This window comes from Oryx dammah, unplaced genomic scaffold (genome assembly GCF_014754425.2).
Source record: "Oryx dammah isolate SB20612 unplaced genomic scaffold, SCBI_Odam_1.1 HiC_scaffold_24, whole genome shotgun sequence".
In the NCBI taxonomy this organism is placed as follows: domain Eukaryota; kingdom Metazoa; phylum Chordata; class Mammalia; order Artiodactyla; family Bovidae; genus Oryx; species Oryx dammah.
The window spans coordinates 84,854,794-84,874,795 of NW_024070208.1; the positions used below are offsets into that span (position 1 = coordinate 84,854,794).

The window sequence follows — 20,002 nt, forward strand, 5'->3', positions numbered from 1 at the left end:
CGGCTGGCGTCCAGGGGACTGCGGGAGGGGCGGGCCGCGCGGGGAGCCGTGCCGGCTCTCGGTGTGGTGGGGGCAGCGGGTTCCTGCTTCACAGGCTTGGGGCTCCTCTGTCCCTGCGGTCCAGGCCAAGCATCTGCTCCGAGCAGGCCTCCAGGAGAGGCCCCCGCGCGCACGTGCGTGGGGCCACGGTGACGCCCCCGACCTGCAACCTAGGTCCTGTGACCATAACCCTTTGTCTCAAAAGCTTACCCACGTGTGCTCTGACCTCTAACCGGCGGAGCCCTAGAACTTTCTGAAAGACTGCAGTCCTCGGACGGTTCGAATGGAATCTCCCACTTTTTTTCTTGGATCAACTATTGATCAGGTTTTCTGTGGATATGAGAAAAGCCAGCTCCCTTAGGCTCTCAGTTCTTTCAGGGAAAAGGCCCGGGGCTTTCACAGGCTGCAGGTGGATGCACGCACTGGGGGTCCTGGGGGCACCCCCTGAGCCAGGCCAGGCCTCGGGGATGCTCACACCTGCTCTTCTGAGAAGTCCTTCCTGGGCAGAAGGAGGGGGTCACGGGGACCCCGTCTCCTGCGTCTCCAGGCACCAAGGAGCTCGTCAGGAGAGGCTGGACACAGGCCCGCCCCCACGCACATTGCTGGGCTCTGGAGCGCCAGGCCCGGGCTCCCACTGGCGGCCTCCCTGCCCACCCTGGTGCTGACCCCAGGCCCTGCTCTGGGCACTGCAGCTTCCCTGGATATCCCGGGGAAGTGGCCACTGCCTCCCTCAGCCCCCGCTTCCCGGGGGTGGCCCTTCCTCTACCCGGGGCTCTGCCCAGCCCACCGGGCACCTGTGTGTCCTGGGACAGCCGCTGGCCTTGTCTGAGCCCCGGGGCTCCCCGCGAGTCCCAGGAAAGCCACTGGCCTTGTCCAAGCCCCGGGGGGGCCCTGTAAGTCCCAGGAAGGCCGCTGGCCTCGTCCAGGCCCTCAGGGCCCCCCTGTGCATCCTGGGACGGCTGCTGGCCTTGTCCGAGCTCCCAGGGGCCCCCCTGGGAAGCTTCCGCTCCTACTTCTTGACCTGAGACCTGCCTCCCCCACAGCCGTCAGAGAGGTGAGGACCAGGTGTGTGGCAAGCCGCATGTTTTATTTCCTTTCTCAAGATGATTTCCAGCTGAATAAAGTTAGTAGAAATTCAAAGGAAAGAATACCACAAAATATATTTAGTTAATTCTTGCCTAAGAGTTAACTTGTATACAAAGAAGGATAAAATAAGGAACATTGAACCAACAGCTGACGGTTAATATGTAACCAAATATGTAAAAAGTCATGACCAAACTGCAAAGGTGCCCTCGCTACACAAATAGGCGATGCTGAATTTGTACTCTCCTGAGCAACGCTGCTCCCGACGGGGCACCTGAAGTAAAAACGCAGCCCGTGATCCTGGCAACAGCGTCTTCTCCTTGGGCAGCACGCGCATACACACGTGGGGCTCACAGACGGGTCTGTAAACAGAGCCTGAAAGCGCTGAATAGAGACGAAAGCGGAGGAGCTACTTCAATAAGAAAGCACGGCGCTAAGACGCCGATGTAAACGTCGGCCACCTGTCCGCCCACCGCTGCCGCAACGGTTGTTTCAGCCCAGGGGTCTCGAGGGTCTTTCTTCTGTAGAAAACACATCCCACTTGCAGTGTGAACACTTTGTCCACCAGCCAAGCTCGAACGACCTGGTGGTCCAGGCAGGGGTCCCGGACTAGCTGAAACTGACCCCCAGCAATACCTCGGGGGTCCAGGACCAGCTGAAACTGACCCCCCGCAAGTCCTCAGGGGTCTCCAGGACCAGCTGAACACTGACCCCCAGCAAGTCCTCAGGGGTCTCTCTGTTCTCTTCTGGGGGGTTGCTGGGAGGACGGTGTTGCCGGCAGTGGGGGCCGTGGGAGGCGGCCCCTCGGAGGCTTGGGGTGAGGTGGGGGGCTCAGGTATTTCCACGACTCGAAGGGACACGACTGGCTGCATCTCAGTGGACGTTCTGGTCTGTCTAAAAATAGCGCCAAACCCCTCCTGCTCCTCCTTTTAAAAAGGGAACACAGTGTGCACAGCGCTTTTATCTCCTCCATCTCTTTGCCGACCGTTGCCTTAAATCCAGTCAGTACAAATCAATAAAAAGTTTAAATCAGATGGTGCCGCCAGGCGCAGTAGGGGACGGGCACCCCCCTAGCCCCAGCCGAGGCGCTGGGCCTGAGCAGGTGAGCCTGCGGGAGAGGGGTCAGGCCGGGGGCTCTGCTGGGCTCCCTGCGCCTCTGCCAAGGGGCCTGCGGGGTCTGTAGCTCGGGGGGCCGACCCCGAGCCCGGTGCACGCCTCCTCTGACCCCAGCCCCTGCAGGTGGGCGGCTCCGGCGCCAGCGCCTGCCCAGGACCCAGCAGGACTCCCAGACCCGCGGACGCTGGTCTGATGGCCAAGGGACAGATGAGCTGGGTCATGGGCCCCTCTGCTCAGCAGGCCCTGAGGGCAAGTGCCTGGAAGCAGCGCTAGGAATGGCCTTTCACGGCTCTGAGAGTCAGTGTCCACCGGGGCTGACTCCTCGGGTCTGTTGGTTCTGGTCAGGCTCGGGGGTCTGGAGCAGCTGTGCCTGGACCCCAGTGAAGTCTGGGCCTCTGGCGCCACTCGGGGTCACTGCGGGGGCCTGTACTTGTCGCCGGCCCTGAGGATGGTTGGCCTAAAAGACAGCTCAAAGGACCTCTGGTCACTGAAGCTCTGGGCTCGGTACTTGGCCAGCTGCGGCCCGCGCCTGCCGCGCCCCACCCCGGGGGCGTCTGGGGGCCCCTCCTGGGCAGGGCCACGGGGCGCAAGGCTGCTCCCCAGCTTGAGTGTGGGCACTGCAGAGCCTGGCGCTGGCTGGAAGCTGGGGGCTGCTGGACTCTGCCCCTTCTGGATGCTGGAGGGTGCCTGGATCTCCCCCTTCTGGGGGCTGGGGGCTGCTGGACTCTGCCCCTCCAAGCTCTGCCCCTTCCTGAGACTGGCGGCTGCCCGACTCCGCCCCTCCTGGATGCTGGAGGGAGCCTGGATCTCTCTCTCCCTGGAGCTGGGGGCCACCTGGCTCCACCCCTCCTGGATGCTGGATGGTGCCTGGATCTGCCCCTTCTGGATGCTGGATGGTGCCTGGATCTCTCTCTCCCCAGGGCTGGGGCCCGCCTGGCTCCGTCCCTCCTGGATACTGGAGGGTGCCCGGCTCTGCCCCTTCCTGAGACTGGGGGACACCCAGGTCTGCCCCTTCTGGATGCTGGAGGATGCCTGGATCTCCCTCTCCCGGGGGCTGGGGGCTGCCTGGCTCTGCCCCTTCTGGATGCTGGGGGCCACCTGGCTCTGCCCCTCCTGGATACTAGGGGGTGCCCGGTTCTGCCCCTTCCTGAGACTGGGGGACACCCAGGTCTGCCCTTTCTGGATGCTGGAGGGTGCCTGGATCTCCCCCTCCCGGGGGCTGGGTGCTGTCGGGCTCTGCCCCTCTCCCAGTAGCACTCGGGGGCCCCCCTGACCACCCCTGGGGGCTGGAACCTGGGGTGCCTCATTTCTGCCCACTGCGAGCGTCACTCCCCCCGAGCCGCTTGCAGGCCGTGTTGAGTTGGGGGGCACCATCTGGCTCAGCTGGGCCTGCGCTGGGAGTGCAGGGCTTCCCGAGAGGGACGGGGCTTGGCTCTCCGCAGCCGGGGCCCTCCGCTCCTCCAGGAGACCCTCGGCGTGCCCCGCCTGATGCCTCTGCGGGAGTTCTGGGCCCTTCCCGGCATGCCTACCGAGAGCCTCCTCCTGGGGCCTGCTCCCAGACTCCCTGACCCCTCGCGAGCCGGACCTCTCACCCCGAAGGCCTTCTCCCTTCCTTCCAGGACCATCCCAACTCACAGCCCCTGGGGACCCCTCCTCTCGTCCACGGTGACTCTCTCGCGTGCCCAGATCAGCCCGCTCCCCTCCCTCCACTTGCCCGGAAGCCTGGAGGCCAGGGTGCTTCGGGACCACCCTGTGCCCCCATGGCCCGTCTGCTGCTGTGGACGAGGGGCCGGGCTGGTGGGAAGGCCTGGCACCGAGGGGAAGCTGTTCACTGGACGAGAGGCCCGCCCTGCCCTCTGCCCGCTGCTTCTCAGGAAGCTGCAGCCTTGGAGTCCCTGCCCCATGGGCCCCCAGTGGCTCCGGCAGGCCTGGGACTGGAGTTGGGAGCTCCAGGCTGTCCCCCCGAGGCCTCTGCTGCGCAGAGCCTGTGACTCTGTCTCCTGCCTCCACCTTCACTCCGCCTGTGGCCACGTCATCTGTGGCCAGTTGACCCGGAGCCGCCAGGTGGGGCTGGACGGCCAGGGTCGGCGCGCCGGGGGCCTCCTGAGTGGGGCCGGGCGGGGACCCCAAGGCCGAGCTGTGGCCGCTGGGCTGGCGAGGAGACTCCTCAGGCACGACAGCCATGAGGCCCGGGCCTGCGGGCCACCCAGCCCCCCTACCCTCCCGTGGCCCAGCTGCCAAGTTTCTGGGGCTCGGGGCTGGGGGGTTCCGGGAGGCGCTGCCCACCGGCTCCTGCCTGGGGGCTCTGACACCGGGCGGTGTCTCTTCATTTGAGGAGGAGGCTCTCTTCTCACCAAGATCACTGCCGGCGCTCCCTGCAGCTGTAGGCACGCGCCCAGCTGACTCCATGCGTGGCGGGGGCCTCCCGCGTCCTTCCTGCTCACTCGGGGGGCTCGTCCCAGCCCCAGCCGGTGCCGCTGGCCACGCAGGGACACGCGTCCCGCTCCTGCTGTCGCGAGCCGTGGGCGCCTGCGCTTGCTGGCCCCTGGGTGCACAGCCCGTGTGGCCCCTCCCACGGTTCTCCCAGGCACTGGTGTCGCCGCCGCCTGGCCGTTCCTGCGGTTCTGACAGCAGAGGCGGCTCAGAACTCAGGGGGGACGCGTCCTCCCCACGCGCGTCCTCCCCACGCACGTCCTTGGGCTTCAGGAGCCATTGTGAGGCCTCAGGCCCAGGTCTGGCGTCCTTTCCTCCCAAGGAGCTGTTCTGTGGCTCCGTCGTGGAGACGGCGGCGGGGAGGTCTGGACCGCGGGCAGCAATACCGCGTGTGGCTGCGAGCCTCGGCTCCGCCCCTGCGCCCTGCGGCCGCGCACCCCGGCTCCCGCTCTCGGCAGTGGGGCAATGTGGGGCGCCTGGGTTTCCAGTCTCAATGACCCCGCCCAGAGGACCCCAGCCTTGGTCTCCTGACGCCCTTTGCGGGGTGGTGGGAGGGGGCGGCATCGTGTGGACCACCGGGAGTCTGACCGTGACCTGCGGGGGCTCCATGGCCGGTTGTGTGCGCCGCGCGGCCTGAGCGGAGGGTGCGGTGAGTGCGGCCAGTGGAGGGATGTGTCCCGGCGCCTTCTCCTCTCGGAAACTCTCCTGGACGGCGAAGAGGGGCTCCGGCACCCAGTCCACACTCGCCGTGTCCATCTCGTCCTCCGAGCTGCACACGGTCCAGGTGACCTCGGGGCCAGCCCCCGCGCCGCCTCCGGAGGGTCCCGGCCGCAGCCCCAGGCTTACTTCGCCGGCCCCCTGAGCAGCCCCGTGACCACCTGGTCTGGCTGGGCCCAGCGCGGAGCTCGCAGGCCTGCGGCCAGGATGCGCTTCGCCCCCGGGGGAGGCGGCAGCAGGGGCTGCCGGGGGCACGCCCTCGGCCTCCACACCCGGGAGCCCCGTCTCCAGGCCGTCCCTGGCAGCTGCAAGCCGGGCTGTGGAGGGCTGCGGGGGCCGCCACCCCGGCCCTCTGCTCCCTCCGGGGTTCTCTGCCGCGTCAGGGGAAGTGCCTGTCTCCCCTCGGGGCACAGGGCCCACGCCCGTGTGGGTGACTCGGGTGCCGTAGGACAGCCAGCTTCGGGGCCCGCAGACCACGGTGGCGACGCTGAAGGGCAGTGCAGGCTCGGTGGAGCAGGCCAGGAGGCGGGCGGGCGGCGCGCGGAGGCAGCTGCTGGCCAGGGTGGCCACGCGGAACACGCGCGGCTCCGGCCGGTGCAGCGGCCTCCGCGGCGTGCGCCTCTTCGTGCGCTCCTCCGCGCGCCGCGGCAGGAGGCCGGCCTCCGCGCACCGGCCGCCGCTCTGTGCAAACTTCTCCCGCAGCCTGGCCAGCGCCGCGCTCCGCCCACCCGCCTTCACCTTCGCCTTCGCGGCCGGGCCCCCTTCGGCTGCGGGCGGCCCCACGGGAGGCTGCTCCGCGGCCTGCTTCTCCTCCGCGGCCAGGAACACCTTCAGCATGGTCTTCACCGAGCTCCTCCCGGCCGGGAGGGCCCGCGGCTTCTCGCGGCCCGGTGGCTCCCTGCCGGGGGCCGGGCGACCGGCCGCCTCCCCGGCCTTCTCCAGCAGCTTGTGGATGGTGGCGGCCACCAGGCTCCTGCCAGGGCCCTGCTTGTCCTTGAAGATCAGCCGCCCCACCTCCCGGGTCCTCTTGAGGCGGGGCTCGCGGCCGCTGCCCATGAACCTGGCCTGGAGCAGCTGGAAGCGCGTGGGCCGCCGCTGGGCGTCCTGGGGCCCAGGGGCCCGGCTAGCCATGCCCTCCGCCCTCCGGGCGGCAGGAGGCCCCAGGGCCGCATCCTCGCGGTCGGTCAGGTAGAGCAGCAGGCTGCTGAGAACGGCTTGCACCGCCGGGTGGCATGTGACCCGGCCGACCTTCTTTTTCAGGGCTTGGACGTTGACGGGTGTCTTGTCGCTGCAAACCTTGCTGCTCCTGGGGCTGCAGGGAAAGAATGAATCGTCACAGATTTTATCGTTGTTTTTCTAGGGTGAGCCTGTACATTTCTTATGGGACGATCCCATTTAAAACACCCAAGAAGCCCAGGAATGGGGCCTGGGTGCCGAGGGGCTTGGCTTCTAGTCGTCCCTGCTTCTGCTCCAAGAGTCAGGGTTGCCCACGCCCCTCTGGGCCACCGTGTCCCTTTCTGTTAACTGGTCATTGTTCTGACCAGGCCCTCTGCAGAGCTTGGAGAGGGCACTTTGAAAAACTGCTTGCACTTGCTGTGTTCACTTTTTTCTTTTTAACGCGGGCCTTCCTTGTTTGAAGCTAAAGACAAAGGAGAAAAGGAAAGATACACCCATTTGAATGCAGAGTTCCAAAAAATAGCAAGGAGAGATAAGAAAGCCTTTCTCAATGATCAATGCAAAGAAATAGATGAATACAATAGAATGAGAAAGACTAGAGGTCTCTTCTCAAATTGCCAACATCCATTGGATCATGGAAAAAGCAAGAGAGTTCCAGGAAACATCTACTTCTGCGTTATTGACTATGCCAAAGCCTTTGACTGTGTGGATCACAATAAACTGTGGAAAATTCTGAAAGAGATGGGAATACCAGACCACCTGACCTGCCTCTTGAGAAATCTGTATGCAGGTCAGGAAGCAGCAGTTAGAACTGGACATGGAACAACAGACTGGTTCCAAATAGGAAAAGGAGTACGTCAAGGCTGCATATTGTCACCCTGCTTATTTAACTTCTATGCAGAGTACATCATGAGAAACGCTGGGCTGGAAGAAGCACAAGCTGGAATCAAGATTGCCAGGAGAAATCTCAATAACCTCAGATATGCAGATGACACCACCCTTATGGCAGAAAGTGAAGAGGAACTCAAAAGCCTCTTGATGAAAGTGAAAGTGGAGAGTAAAAAAGTTGGCCTACAGCTCAACATTCAGAAAATGAAGATCATGGCATCCGGTCCCATCACTTCATGGGAAATAGATGGGAAAACAGTGGAAACAGTGTCAGACTTTATTTTTGGGGGCTCCAGAATCACTGCAGATGGTGACTGCAGCCATGAAATTAAAAGACGCTTACTCCTTGGAAGAAAAGTTATGACCAACCTAGATAGTATATTCAAAAGCAGAGACATTGCTTTGCCGACTAAGGTCCGTCTAGTCAAGGCTATGGTTTTTCCAGGGGTCATGTATGGATGTGAGAGTTGGACTGTGAAGAAGGCTGAGCGCCAAAGAATTGATGCTTTTGAACTGTGGTGTTGGAGAAGACTCTTGAGAGTCCCTTGGACTGCAAGGAGATCCAACCAGTCCATTCTAAAGGAGATCAGTCCTGGGATTTCTTTGGAAGGAATGATGCTAAAGCTGAAGCTCCAGTACTTTGGCCACCTCATGCAAAGACTTGACTCATTGGAAAAGACTCTGATGTTGCGAGGGATTGGGGGCAAGAGAAGAAGGGGACAACTGAGGATGAGATGGCTGGATGGCATCATGGACTCAATGGACATGAGTCTGAGTGAACTCTGGGAGTTGGTGGTGGACGGGGAGGCCTGGCGTGCTGAGACTCACGGGGTCGCAAAGAGTCGGACACGACTGAGTGACTGAACTGAACTGAACTGAACTGAAGAGATCTCTTCAAGAAAATTAGAGATACCAGGGGAATAAAGGACAGAAGTGGTATGGACCTAACAGAAGAAGAAGATATTAAGAAGCGGTGGCAAGAATACACAGGAGACTTATACCAAAAAGATCTTCACGACCCAGATAACCACAATGGTGTGATCACTCACGTAGAGCCAGACATTCTGGAATGTGAAGTCAAGTGGGCTGCCTTAGGGAGCGTCACTGTGAACAAGGCTAGTGGAGGTGATGGAATTCCAGTTGAGCTATTTCAAATCCTAAAAGATGAAGCTGTGAAAGTGCTGCACTCAATATGCCAGCAAATTTGGAAAACTCAGCAGTGGCCACAGGACTGGAAAAGGTCAGTTTTCATTCTAATCCCAAAGAAAGGCAATGCCAAAGAATGCTCAAACTACTGCACAATTGCACTCATCTCACAGGCTAGTAAAGTAATGCTCAAAATTCTCCAAGCCAGGCTTCAACAGTACGTGAACCGTGAACTTCCAGATGTTCAAGCTGGATTTAGAAAAGGCAGAGGAAAAGCACGAGAGTTCCAGAAAAACATCTACTTCTGCTTTATTGACTACGGCAAGGCCTTTGACTCTGTGGATCACAATAAACTGTCGAAAATTCTAAAAGAGATGGGAATACCAGACCACCTGACCTGCCTCCTGAGAAATCTGTATGCAGGTCAGGAAGCAACAGTTAGAACTGGACAAGGAACAACAGACTGGTTCCAAACTGGGAAAGGAGTACATTAAGGCTGTATATTGTCACCCTGCTTATTTAACTTGTATGCAGAGTCCATCATGCAAAATGCCGGGCTGGATGAAGCACAAGCTGGAATCAAGATTCCTGGGAGAAATATCAATAACTTCAGATATGCAGATGACACCACCCTTATGGCAGAAAGTGAAGAACTAAAGAGCCTCTTGATGAAAGTGAAAGAGGAGAGTGAAACAGTTGGCTTAAAACTCAACATTCAAAAAACTAAGATCATGGCATCTGGTCCCATCACTTCATGACAAATAGATAGGGAAACAATGGAAACAGTGACAGACTTTATTTTCAGGGCTCCAAAATCACTGCAGATGGTGACTGCAGCCATGAAATTAAAAGACGCTTGCTCCTTGGAAGAAAAGTTATGACCAACCTAGATAGTATATTCAAAAGCAGAGACATTACCAACAAAGGTCCGTCTAGTCAAGGCTATGGTTTTTCCAGTGGTCATGTATGGATGTGAGAGGTGGACCATAAAAAAAGCTGAGCGCGGAAGAATTGATGCTTTTGAACTGTGGTGTTGGAGAAGACTCTTGAGAGTCCCTTGGGCTGCAAGGAAATCCAACCAGTCTAAAGGAAATCAGTTCTGAATATTCATTGGAAGGACTGATGCTGAAGCTGAAACTCCAATACTTTGGCCACCTGATGTAAAGAACTGACTCATTAGAAAAGACCCTGATGCTGGGAAAGATTGAAGGTAGGAGGAGAAGGGGGTGACAGGGGATGAGATGGTTGGATGGCATCACCAACTCCATGACTGACTTAATGGACATGAGTTTGAGTAAACTCCGGGAGTTGGAGATGGACAGGGAGGCCTGGTGTGCTGCAGTCCATGGGCTCTCGGAGTCAGATGTGACTGAGTGGCTGAACTGATTGAGCTTTGTTTGCATAAGGTAGGAAAAAGCATAAGTAGCTTCTATTCTGTGGTTCTGTCGGTTCCTCTAACCGCACTGCCCTGACTCAGCCCCAAGGGGAATGTCCCCAACTCTGAGACTCTGCCCGCTGTGGCCCTCAGGCGCTGGAGGGTCTGGCAGGGGACTCCCTTCCGGGTCTCACGAGGGTGGGAGTGGGGGGGGGGGCGGGGACGATGGCATGGTGGCTGCAGAGCCGCAGTGGGCGTACTTCTGTGTGCGTGGAGGGAGGAGGGCTGAGGTCACCGCCCGGGGCCGCCTTCCTGAGCCCCTCAGAAACGCTCCCAGAGAAACCTCGAGACTGAGGCCTGAGCCCCACCCTGCAGCCCTGTCCCCAAGGCCCCTTCACCCCAGCTCGGCGGCCTGCAGCGGTGCCTCTACAGGATTTCTGGGGCGGGGTCTCAGCCAGGCGTCCAGAGCAGACACTTGCCCCTGAGCGTGTTGGCCGGGTGCTGCTGAAGCCTCCTCCCTGGTGGGGCCCCAGCCTCTACAGTTGGTCGTCTGGCAAAGATGGGCCCAGTATCGCAGCCCAGCCCTCCCCCGCTGGCCGCTCATTCCCGGAGCACAGGGCGAGGATTACTGGGCTGTGTGCGGGCCGGGACACATGCTAAGTGGCTGACGCCTGGGAAACCAGCACTTCTGAGTCTGCAGGGAGAAGTCTGCGGCAGGAAAGTGCTGGAGACACAGCGGGCGGAGACGCAAGCCTGCGAACACACTTTCCTTCCGGACTTCTACTATTTTTGCAGAAGCGAGAGCTCTATTTTCAGAAGCTGCACACAAGCAGCTCTTAAGGGGCCGTTAGGGGGGCTTCCATGGCGGTGTGACAGCCGCGGGCTCCTCGGTGAGCCGGGCGCACACCCACTGCCTGGGAGCGGATCTCGGGCTGAGTTGCTCCGGTCCAGGCGGAGGGGGCTGGACGCGTCCGCGGACCTCCCCTGGGAACCCTGCGTTCACCGCGGCGCCGTGAACTCGCACAGAGCGCGGCTTTGCGCGTTCGCCTCGGCCCCCAGACCCAGAGAGGCTGGTCTCAGGTGCAAGACTTGAGTTTCCGGCAGGTTCCAGGAGCGAACGCAGCTGCCGGCCCAAGACCCACCGTGAGAACCTCGTGGAGCGGGGCTTCTCCAGCCTCAGACCCCGACGTGGGGGCCGAGGCTCCTCAACAAGCCAGCCCTGAAGGCACGGAGCCCCGAGAGGGCGCAGGGACCGCGGCTGAAAGCAGAGACAGCGGGGCGGCGCGGGGCGGCACCTGCCGTCTGAGCACTGAGCCCGCCCGAGGGGCCGCGCTCTGCGCTAACGCCTGCCCGCGCCCCCCGCCCCCGGCCCGGCCCCGGCGCCAGCTCCCACCCCAGGGCCTCTGCAGCCTGCCCATCACAGGGGCCCGCCCAGCGCTGCCCGGAGGACAGCCCCGGGGTGGGCGTGAGCAAGCCCATCCCAGGAGGAGAGCGGAGCGCGTTTCTCCCGGGGCCAGTGGAAGCAGTAGGGCGCAGTAGACGTTCCTAGTGTGGTCCTGTCAGGAACTCAGGCTCCCGAGAGGTCACCTGAAACCCAGGATCACCTGTCACCGCCGGCGACACCGCATCCACCCTGGCCAATGCCGGGCCCCCGTGGCCGTCACAGGTGGGCGGGTCGCCGGGGTCCTGCACCCGCTCCTTGTCCTAAAAGGCAGGGGCGTCCAGCGCCCGCGGGGCCACGCCCCCCACCAGGGCCCCTGTTCTGCCTCACGGAGGGCCCGGCCTGGCCTGGGCCGCTCTGCCGCCCGTGGGCAGCGACTGGACGGCCCTGCCCCCGCGTCCCCCGCTGAGATAAGGGTCTCCTGGGCACTGGCTGCCTCAGGCCCTGAGGGTCGGATACTATTTCAGGACCTGCGATTGAAATAGCAGAGTGCTGTGGGGACGCACCCCTCATGCCTAGCGACAGCTGTTGCTGTGTGCGTCTCTGTGTGTGTGTGTCTTTGTCTGTGTCTCTGAGTGCCTGTGTGTTTCTACGTGTGTCTCTAGGCTTGTTTGTGTCTCTATGCGTGTCTGTGTGTGTATTTCTATCCATGTCTGTGTCTCTATGCGTGTCTGTGTGTCTCTTTGCGTGTCTGTGTGTCTCTGTGTGTGCCTGTGTCTCTATGCATGTCTGTGTGTGTCTCTGTGTCTACGTGTGTGTGTCTATGCGTGTCTCTGCCCGTGTCTCCGTGTGTCTGCATGTCGTGAGAGGGAGAGAAGACTCTGCAGTAAATGGGGCCCAGTGTGAGCACAGGGCAAAGAGAACGTGGATTCCTTGAGCTGTTTGCGATTTTGTGCTTGAAGTGCTTGAAAACAAATGGGGTAGGACAGGGAGGCAGAAAAGCCACTGGCTTTGAGAAGGGCCTCCAGGGCCCTGAATGCAGAACGCCCCTGCGCCAGGGGGACGTGTGAGCCCAGGCGGGGTGGGTGGGGCTCCGGGTCGAGGGTGACCTGCCATTGCCTGTGCCCGCGGGGCTGGCCTGTGGTCAGACTCCGGCCGGCCCTCGTCTCCCCGCTCGTGCCTGGGGGCCCACGTCTCCTTGCTCGCGTCTGGGGGGACTGGCCCGCATCTCCTTGCTCACGTCTGGGGGCCTGCGTCTCCCCACTCGCGTCTGGGGGCCCACGTCTCCTTGCTCGCGTCTGGGGGCCTGCGTCTCCCCGCTTGTGTCTGGGGGCCCTCGTCTCCCCACTCGCGTCTGGGGGCCCGTGTCTCCTTGCTCGCATCTGGGGGGACTGGCCCGCGTCTCCCCGCTCGTTCCTGGGGGCCCGCATCTCCCTGCTCACGTCTGGGGGCCCGCGTATCCTCGCTTGTGTCTGGGGGCCCAGCGTCTCCTCGCTCGCGCCTGGGGGCCTGTGTCTCCTCGCTCGTGTCTGGGGGCCCGCATCTCCTTGCTTTCGCCTGGGGGCCCAGCGTTTCCTCGCTCGTGTCTGGGGGCCCAGCGTCTCCTCGCTCGTGTCTGGGGCGGGCAGGGGAGAGGAGAAGCCCAAGGAAGTGACGTGGGCTTGGCCCAGGCGTCACCTGTCTGCAGCTTGGCCCCAGAACCTAAGCCCCGTCCAGGGAAGCCGAGGCTGAGCGGATGGCAGGTTCCTGGAGCCCCCGAAAGGCTCGAGGCTGGCATCCTTCCACCACACCGGGCGCTCACGTCATAGCTACTCCTTCACCGGGAACAAGTCGAGACGGGGGACGTCTTAACCCAGGTGGCCAGCAACGCCACTGTCGCCCCAGGAGCCCCTCGCACCTTCGGGGTGGGTCTCGGGGATGGAGTTTCCAAACTCCGCGTTTTGGTGGAGCCCAAAGTTGGATGCTTCCTGCTCCATCCGGTCCAGGTGCTGGGTTCATACCCGACGGGCGGTGGCCAGGGAGGCAGAGGGGCTGGGGGTGGGGTCGGCTTGTTGGAAGGCCCCTCCCTGAAGCCATGGCTCAGGGTGTGAGCCTGTGGCTCTCACACGCACGTCCTGACCGGCCGTGGGGCCGTAATGCAGGCGTGCAGCACAAACGCAGGGGGGAAATGGCCACCAAATTCGGGAAAATGGAATTTCAGGCAAGAGCTAAGGAGGTGGAGAGGGATGTATGTGTGATGGTCTAGGAAAATGTCCAGAAACGTGTCAAGTGAAAAACACCCCAAACAAGCCATAGGTAATGTGCGATTCCTATTTGTGCGAGAAGTTGTGTGTGTGTGTGTGCCACACAAATCCACGTGTGTGGCACCCCGCTTACCCTCACTGTGTGTGTGCAGAGCCTTCTGGAAGGAAGTGTAGACACCACGACCTTGCCCTGCTGAAACCAGTCGGGTGAGGGTTTGAGGGATCCTGGCTCCCACATCCCAATTTATGGACTGGGTTTCTGAAGGTGAGTGCACGTATCCCTTTTATAATAAAAATGAAATCAGCAACTATTACATTTTAGAACATCTGAGTGCATAGGGGATTCTCTTTCCTTTTATGATTTTTTTCTTTTCAAGATTTGCGTTTCCCTGGAATAGGAAATGGAAGTGGGGGGAACGAATTTCACTCTAGTTTTATGAGCCTGAGAATCTCTGTGTGTTTTAGTTTATAATCAGTCTGTAAGTAGACTCGCTGCCTGACTCTCAAGGAGGCGATTAGTTCTCCTGCATCGTCAGGAGGGTGGAGGCCCCACGGCTCCAGCCCAGGGGCTCCCCATCCCTGGGCACAGTGGCGCGGGCATGCGGCTCTGACAGGAGGGCCGGGCACGCGGCATGGAGGCTGCGTGGAAGCCCAACACTCACCTTAGCTGGCTTCCGTTCCTGGAAGACGACTCTGTTAATCTCCGCACCCCCAGCCCTGCCTGCACCCGCACGGTGGGCACCTGCCCTCCCCGGACTCTGACTGCCGAGTGTCCTGAGCAGCGAGGTTAGTTCGGTGGCTCAGAGCCGTGGCGTGGAGCCCCCATGTCGCGATGCGTGCGAGGCCAAGGGCTTGTTAGCTTAGCCAGGGGCCCCGTGGGCCAGCAGAGCGCCACCCACGGCCTCGGCTGGAAACGCGCCCCCGGTCACTGCGGCCTGGGGCTTGGGGTGAGTGCCGCACGTGTCTGGAGGGGACGCGCCCGAACTCTCCGCAGCAAGCCTTCACCCCGTGGGGACTGCCACTGCACGAAGGGCCTGCCCCGCTGGCGACGCACGCGTTATGTGTCAGCCGCCACCCACTGCTCCGTTCACACCAGCCGCTGCTTCGCCAAGGCTGTGGTCAGGGTTATTTTTAACGAGAGGGAGTGTCCTCGGGGAGAAGCCTGACCACAGGGAGCAGGCCCAGCTCTGTCCTCATCGGCGAGCCTGAGGAAGGACGGCCCGTTTCCAGGCGTCCTCGGTTAGTCGCTCCCAGAGGGGTTGGTGTTAAGCGCTGGTGTGATTAAACACGTGGGCTGGCGGTTAGACGAGCGTGTGGGGTGCCCCGAAGGCTCCGGCTGGGGGCTGCTCTTCCTGCTGGTCTGGAAACACCGTGGCGAGGGTGCAGACGGGGCTGGGGACCCAGCAGTGTGTGGGGTGGACAGGCCCCGCTAAGAGCTAGAAGGCGGCGTGCGGGACGCCCTGCAGCCCGAGGCCGTCCCAGCTGAGCCGTGGCGGTTAGTGCTGTAGGGCCAGTGAGCAGAGAGCGTTAGTTCTGCAACAGAATAAAATACACCGACTGTCCAAGAGGCCCTTCGTGACCTTGTATTGGGAGGTCTGAGGTGTCGAATGCAGAGTGACGTCAGTAAGGCACGAGGCCAGGGCAGGGAGAACACGCTCTTCGGACAAACAATGTATTTTACGCAGCAGTTAGGCCCCGGGAACCTGGAGGGCGGGTTAAGACGACACTGGGGCTGCGTGTGGCCTTGGTGGGGAAGGCTTTACTTCTCCTGCGAGGACAGGCGGTGCAATGCCTCGCCCAGGCGCCTCAGCTCCTCCTGGTGTTCCAGCTCGCGGTACAGGCCTGCGGGGACGGCGTCCAGGCCGTGCAGCAGCCCGAACAGGCAGCCGGCGATGGCCCCGGTGGCCCCACTCTCACCTGGAAGAGACGGGACCCTCAGAGCTGCCCCGTGGTCCCCGCCCCAGCCCCGCATCCCCTCGCCAGGGGGTGCTGAGCCGTCTCAGCCTCTGCCCTGACCTCGGCCGTGGCCCAGTGAGAGGGCGGGGTGTCCCCTCCTGCTCCTGGGACGGCTGGACCCCCGGTGTGCAGAGGTCTTTCCAGCCCGGGGCCCAGCACTCAGGGGACAGCCTCGAAGGGGTGATGTCCCCACAGTGCCCCTCACCCGCTGACCTCGCCTCCCAGCTTCCTCCTCCCTACCCGCCTGAGGCCCCAGGTCGCTGCCCCTTCTCCCCTCCACCTGCCCCAGGAGGCGCCACTGGGCACCCCTGGGCGCTCGGAGAGGCCCCCTGGTGCTTGGGAGGCGGGTGCTCCTCCCAGCATTAGGCCCGTGGGCGGCCCCTCACCTCCGTGGAACATGGCGCGGCGGCACAGCTCCGTCCAGCTGCCCTTGGCTCCCAGGAGGGCGTCGTAGGCGATCATGGGGGCGTCATGGCCCCGCCGGCCCCCGCGGCCCTCAGAGCTCCATTTCCTATAGGTCTTGGGAGGGCACCATGGGTCAGGGGCCTGGCCTGGGCCGGGCCGAGGGCCTCGGGCACAGCTCTCGGCCCATCCCTGCACTGATGTGACACCCTGAGTCCAGGCACTGCCCCAGTGGGCAGGAAAGGCCTGCTTCCCGGGGCTCTCCCACCCTGGCCTTCCTGCAGACAAAGGCAGCGGATTCTGTGATGCAGATGGCCGGCAAGGGGCCTGGCGTGCTGTGGCTGGGCATCACTGCGGCCTGCACGGGGCACGGGGACAAGTGAGGCCGGGCGGGTGCAGACCAGTCGGTGGACACGGTGGGAGCAACAGTGGCTCAAGCAGCTGGGGGCTCAGGGCAGGTCCCTCTGCCTGGGAGAGAAGCCTGACAAGGGGCAGGGGCCAGACACAGCCAGGGAGATGGACACGGGCAGCTCACACTGCTGCACCTTGGCAACAAAGCCAGGGTGGTCTGAGGCAGCAGCATCTCCAGAACAGTGTGACGGAGTCTTTCTGCATCAGGGGACCCATGAGAGAGAAACGAGAAGGCAGCAGGAAGCACTTGAAAAGGGGAGGGCAGATGCTACTTCCACACCTCCTGACACCTGGAATACAGGTGTGCTGGCTGGAGCGGGAGCAGCCAGTCTGGACTACGAGGCAAGTTCTCAGAATAGCAGAACAGCCAAACAGGGAAGACCCTCAGTTCCTCCCTGCAGGAGACTCTGACCAGCTCTGAACACCCTTTATGCGAGGATAATGAATGTCTGTCTCGGTTAAACTATAGCTACACAGGCTTTCTCTTGTGTTGCCAATCACGATCCCAGCGATTTCAGTCACTGCAGGGGTTTTCTCAGAGTGGGAAGGCCACTGGTTTGCACCAATTTATTCATCCTAGACAACCCTATGTCCCCGGTCTTCAGGAGAGATGAAGTGAGATGGACTAATTTTGCACAAATTGTGCTTATAATCAAGAAGATGAAAAGGGAAAAGCAGTAGCCATTTCAAACGGGCTTCCTGAATGGCCTCCCATAGCCCCCGAAATGCTCCCTCAGCTCGCCTCCCTGGTTCCCCACAGGTGGGAGCCGTAGGCAGGACTGGGCCTGGGACCCCGGGCAGTGGCCCCCACTTCTCTCACCCCATCCATCTCGGGCCCAAGAGCCTACTTTTTCCCTCTCCTCCGCGTCGTAGTGGTCGGGAAAGCTGGCCTCATTCTCGGTGTCCTCGATGATTTTTCTCTCCTCCAGGTAAAACTGCCACTTAGCTTCAAAGTAAAACCAGTGCTCCTGGTATTCTAAACACAAAGAGCAGGGAAGCAGGCTGTGCCGGCCAGCCAGCCAGGTGCCGTGGGCAGCGATGGGGAGGGCCAGAGGCAGAGCCCGTGTCCCCACCCAGATGGGGTTGGAGGGGGGCCTGGGGCTTTAGCGATGGCTCCCAAAATTAAAAGATGCTCACATTGTAGCTGCTTTGAGACACTAGCAGGGAAGATGGAGAGGGGAAAGGATGCTTGATGATGTGCTGAGCTAAGGCAGCCATGGCAAGGTCAAAGTGGCTTCTCACAGAAATTCTGAACCTGAGTGTTTTTGTTAACTCAGTGCTGTGCCTGCAAAGTCAGGAGACAGGACTATCACTGCCCCTAATTAATTGCCTGACATCCAAGCCCCGGAGGCACTGGTGACTCTTCTGAATCGTTTGTGCAGCTGCACCGGTTGGTGGATGATGTCGGGGCTCGGGGGCACTCGCATCTCAAGAACCCACAGAGGGTCTCCACACCGGGCCTCCCGCCCTGCGGCCAGGTGGCACCACAGACCACAGACCTGGGGTCCGCCCGTCACACGGAGCCGCCCTCCCCCGGGCCTGGCCTCGCCGCTGTTTGTGTGGGTGGGGCTGCCGGGGGCGGGCTCACCTGCCAGGTGCCGGATGGTCTTCTTACAGTACTCCTCGGCCAGCGGCACCGTGCGCAGCATGTCTCGCCCCCACTGCTCCAGCCGCTTTCCCTGGATGGCGTACGATGCAAGCAGGGCAGTGCAGAGGGACCCGAGGAAGCCTGGGGCGCGGGACAGAGGCCAGGATGGGCCCCCCGCCCGCCCGCCGGGGCCACGCTCGGGACAGAGGACCCAGGATGGACCCCACGCCCACTGGGGCCACGCTCGGGACAGAGGCCAGGATGGACCCCACGCCTGCCCGCCGGGGCCACGCTCGGGACAGAGGACCCAGGATGGGCCCCCCGCCCACCGGGGCCACGCTCGGGACAGAGGCCAGGATGGACCCCACGCCTGCCCGCCGGGGCCACGCTCAGAACAGAGGACCCAGGATGGGCCCCCCGCCCGCCGGGGCCACGCTCGGGACAGAGGCCAGGATGGGCCCCCCGCCCGCTGGGGCCACGCTCGGGACAGAGGCCAGGATGGGCCCCCCACCCGCCCGCCGGGGCCACGCTCAGAACAGAGGACCCAGGATGGACCCCCCACCCGCCCGCCGGGGCCAGGCTCGGGACAGAGGCCAGGATGGACCCCCTGCCCGCCGGGGCCACGCTCGGGACAGAGGCCAGGATGGACCCCACGCCTGCCCGCCGGGGCCACGCTCGGGACAGAGGACCCAGGATGGACCCCCTGCCCGCCGCGGCCACGCTCAGGACAGAGGCCTCAGGATGGACCCCCTACCTGCTGGGGCCAGGCTTGGGACAGAGGACCCAGGATGGACCCCACGCCCACCGGGGCCACGCTTGGAACAGAGGCCAGGATGGGCCCCCCGCCCACTGGGGCCACGCTCGGGACAGAGGCCAGGATGGGCCCCCCGCCCACTGGGGCCACGCTCGGGACAGAGGCCAGGATGGACGCCCCCCCGCCACTGGGACCACACTCCCGAGCGTGGCTCCCGGTCACCCCGAGCCTCGCCCGCCCGCCGCCGCACGGTCACCTGTGGGGTGGTTGTGTGTCATCCTGCCGCACTCCACGCTGACCTCCACCAGCGTCTCCAGCCGCTCCGGCTGCCAGTACCGCATCCCCACGCACATCGCCTTGGTGGCAGCACCAAACCCCGAGCCTGCGTGGGGAACCTGTGTTCAGACCTCTGCCTGCACCCCCACCTAACCCGGACACGCATGGTAGTCTGTGCCCACGCTTATCAGCGTCGGTGCGTCAGAGACAGGGAAACCGCCCACGTTCCTGACAAAGACGAGAGACGAAAGAAATCGCACAGAGGCACGTGTTGGAACAGACGCAGCCATGAAAGGCAGGCTTTCCGCTGGGGTGGGGGACCGCTCCCAGTGTGCCCCAGCTCTGAACGCAGGAGCCAGACTGTCCACGGTGCACGTCCAGGCATGCATGCCCCTCTGCCTAAAAGCTGCTTCCCTGAGCTACAGCTGACGGACGACCGGCCACGTGTATTTAACAAATGCGTGTTGTCTTGACATGATACCCACAGGAAACGGGTGCCCAAAGGAAAACTGCAACACGTCTGTGCTTCTGCCCCATTCGGAAACGTATACAAACAGAATCACGTGGAAAGCAGTCTTTTTTGCCTGGCTCCCTCCACGCAGTATCGCTGTGCTGGGATCGTCCACACTGCGTGTCCGTGTCCGTTCCCGTCCGTGCCGTGTGGGTGGAGGGGACTCAGCCAGTTGGTCCACTTGCAGTTGATGCACGTTTGAGTTGTCTCCAGTCTGAGGCTGATACAAATAAAGGTGCTGTGAGCATTAATGGCCGAGTCTCGTGTGGAAGGGCACTTTCTCTTCTCTTGGGTAAACCTCTCTGAGAGGAACGTTGAGCTCATACATCGCATGAATGTTCAGCATCGTAAGACTCTGCGGGACCAGTTTCTGAAGTGGCCACACCGCTGCACACTCCCACCCTGGAATCTCCGCCACATCCAGACACCACTGCCCACACGAGCTCGCCTGTGAGGTTGCGGGTGAGCCCGTGAGGCTGGGGGTGAACTCGTGAGGTTGGGGGTGAG

General features: G+C 62.1%; 2 protein-coding genes across 4 annotated transcripts in view; both read right to left on the bottom strand.

Annotated features, from left to right (window-relative positions):
* Positions 1 to 2,459, bottom strand: part of GRTP1 (growth hormone regulated TBC protein 1) — a 29,529-nt gene extending 27,070 nt beyond the window's left edge. Inside the window, exons 1-3 of the mRNA XM_040267284.1 lie at positions 2,348 to 2,459; positions 1,596 to 1,758; positions 1,339 to 1,484 (exon numbers count right to left, since the gene is read on the bottom strand). Coding sequence (XP_040123218.1) covers positions 1,339 to 1,484; positions 1,596 to 1,758; positions 2,348 to 2,459 — 421 coding nt within the window. The remainder of the gene's footprint in view (positions 1 to 1,338; positions 1,485 to 1,595; positions 1,759 to 2,347) is intronic.
* The window catches only part of ADPRHL1 (ADP-ribosylhydrolase like 1), a 26,209-nt gene continuing 7,314 nt past the window's right edge, over positions 1,108 to 20,002 (bottom strand). The window contains exons 3-9 of one of the 3 annotated variants that reach the window (XM_040267485.1): positions 18,965 to 19,090; positions 17,955 to 18,095; positions 17,215 to 17,342; positions 15,940 to 16,072; positions 15,361 to 15,514; positions 3,139 to 6,700; positions 1,108 to 3,039 (exon numbers count right to left, since the gene is read on the bottom strand). In XM_040267485.1, the coding sequence (XP_040123419.1) occupies positions 2,650 to 3,039; positions 3,139 to 6,700; positions 15,361 to 15,514; positions 15,940 to 16,072; positions 17,215 to 17,342; positions 17,955 to 18,095; positions 18,965 to 19,090 (4,634 nt within the window). In that variant the 3' untranslated portion in view covers positions 1,108 to 2,649. Of the gene's footprint in view, positions 6,701 to 15,155; positions 15,515 to 15,939; positions 16,073 to 17,214; positions 17,343 to 17,954; positions 18,096 to 18,964; positions 19,091 to 20,002 lie in introns of those variants that run through there. The other 2 variants (XM_040267484.1, XM_040267486.1) reach the window with 2 other exon arrangements.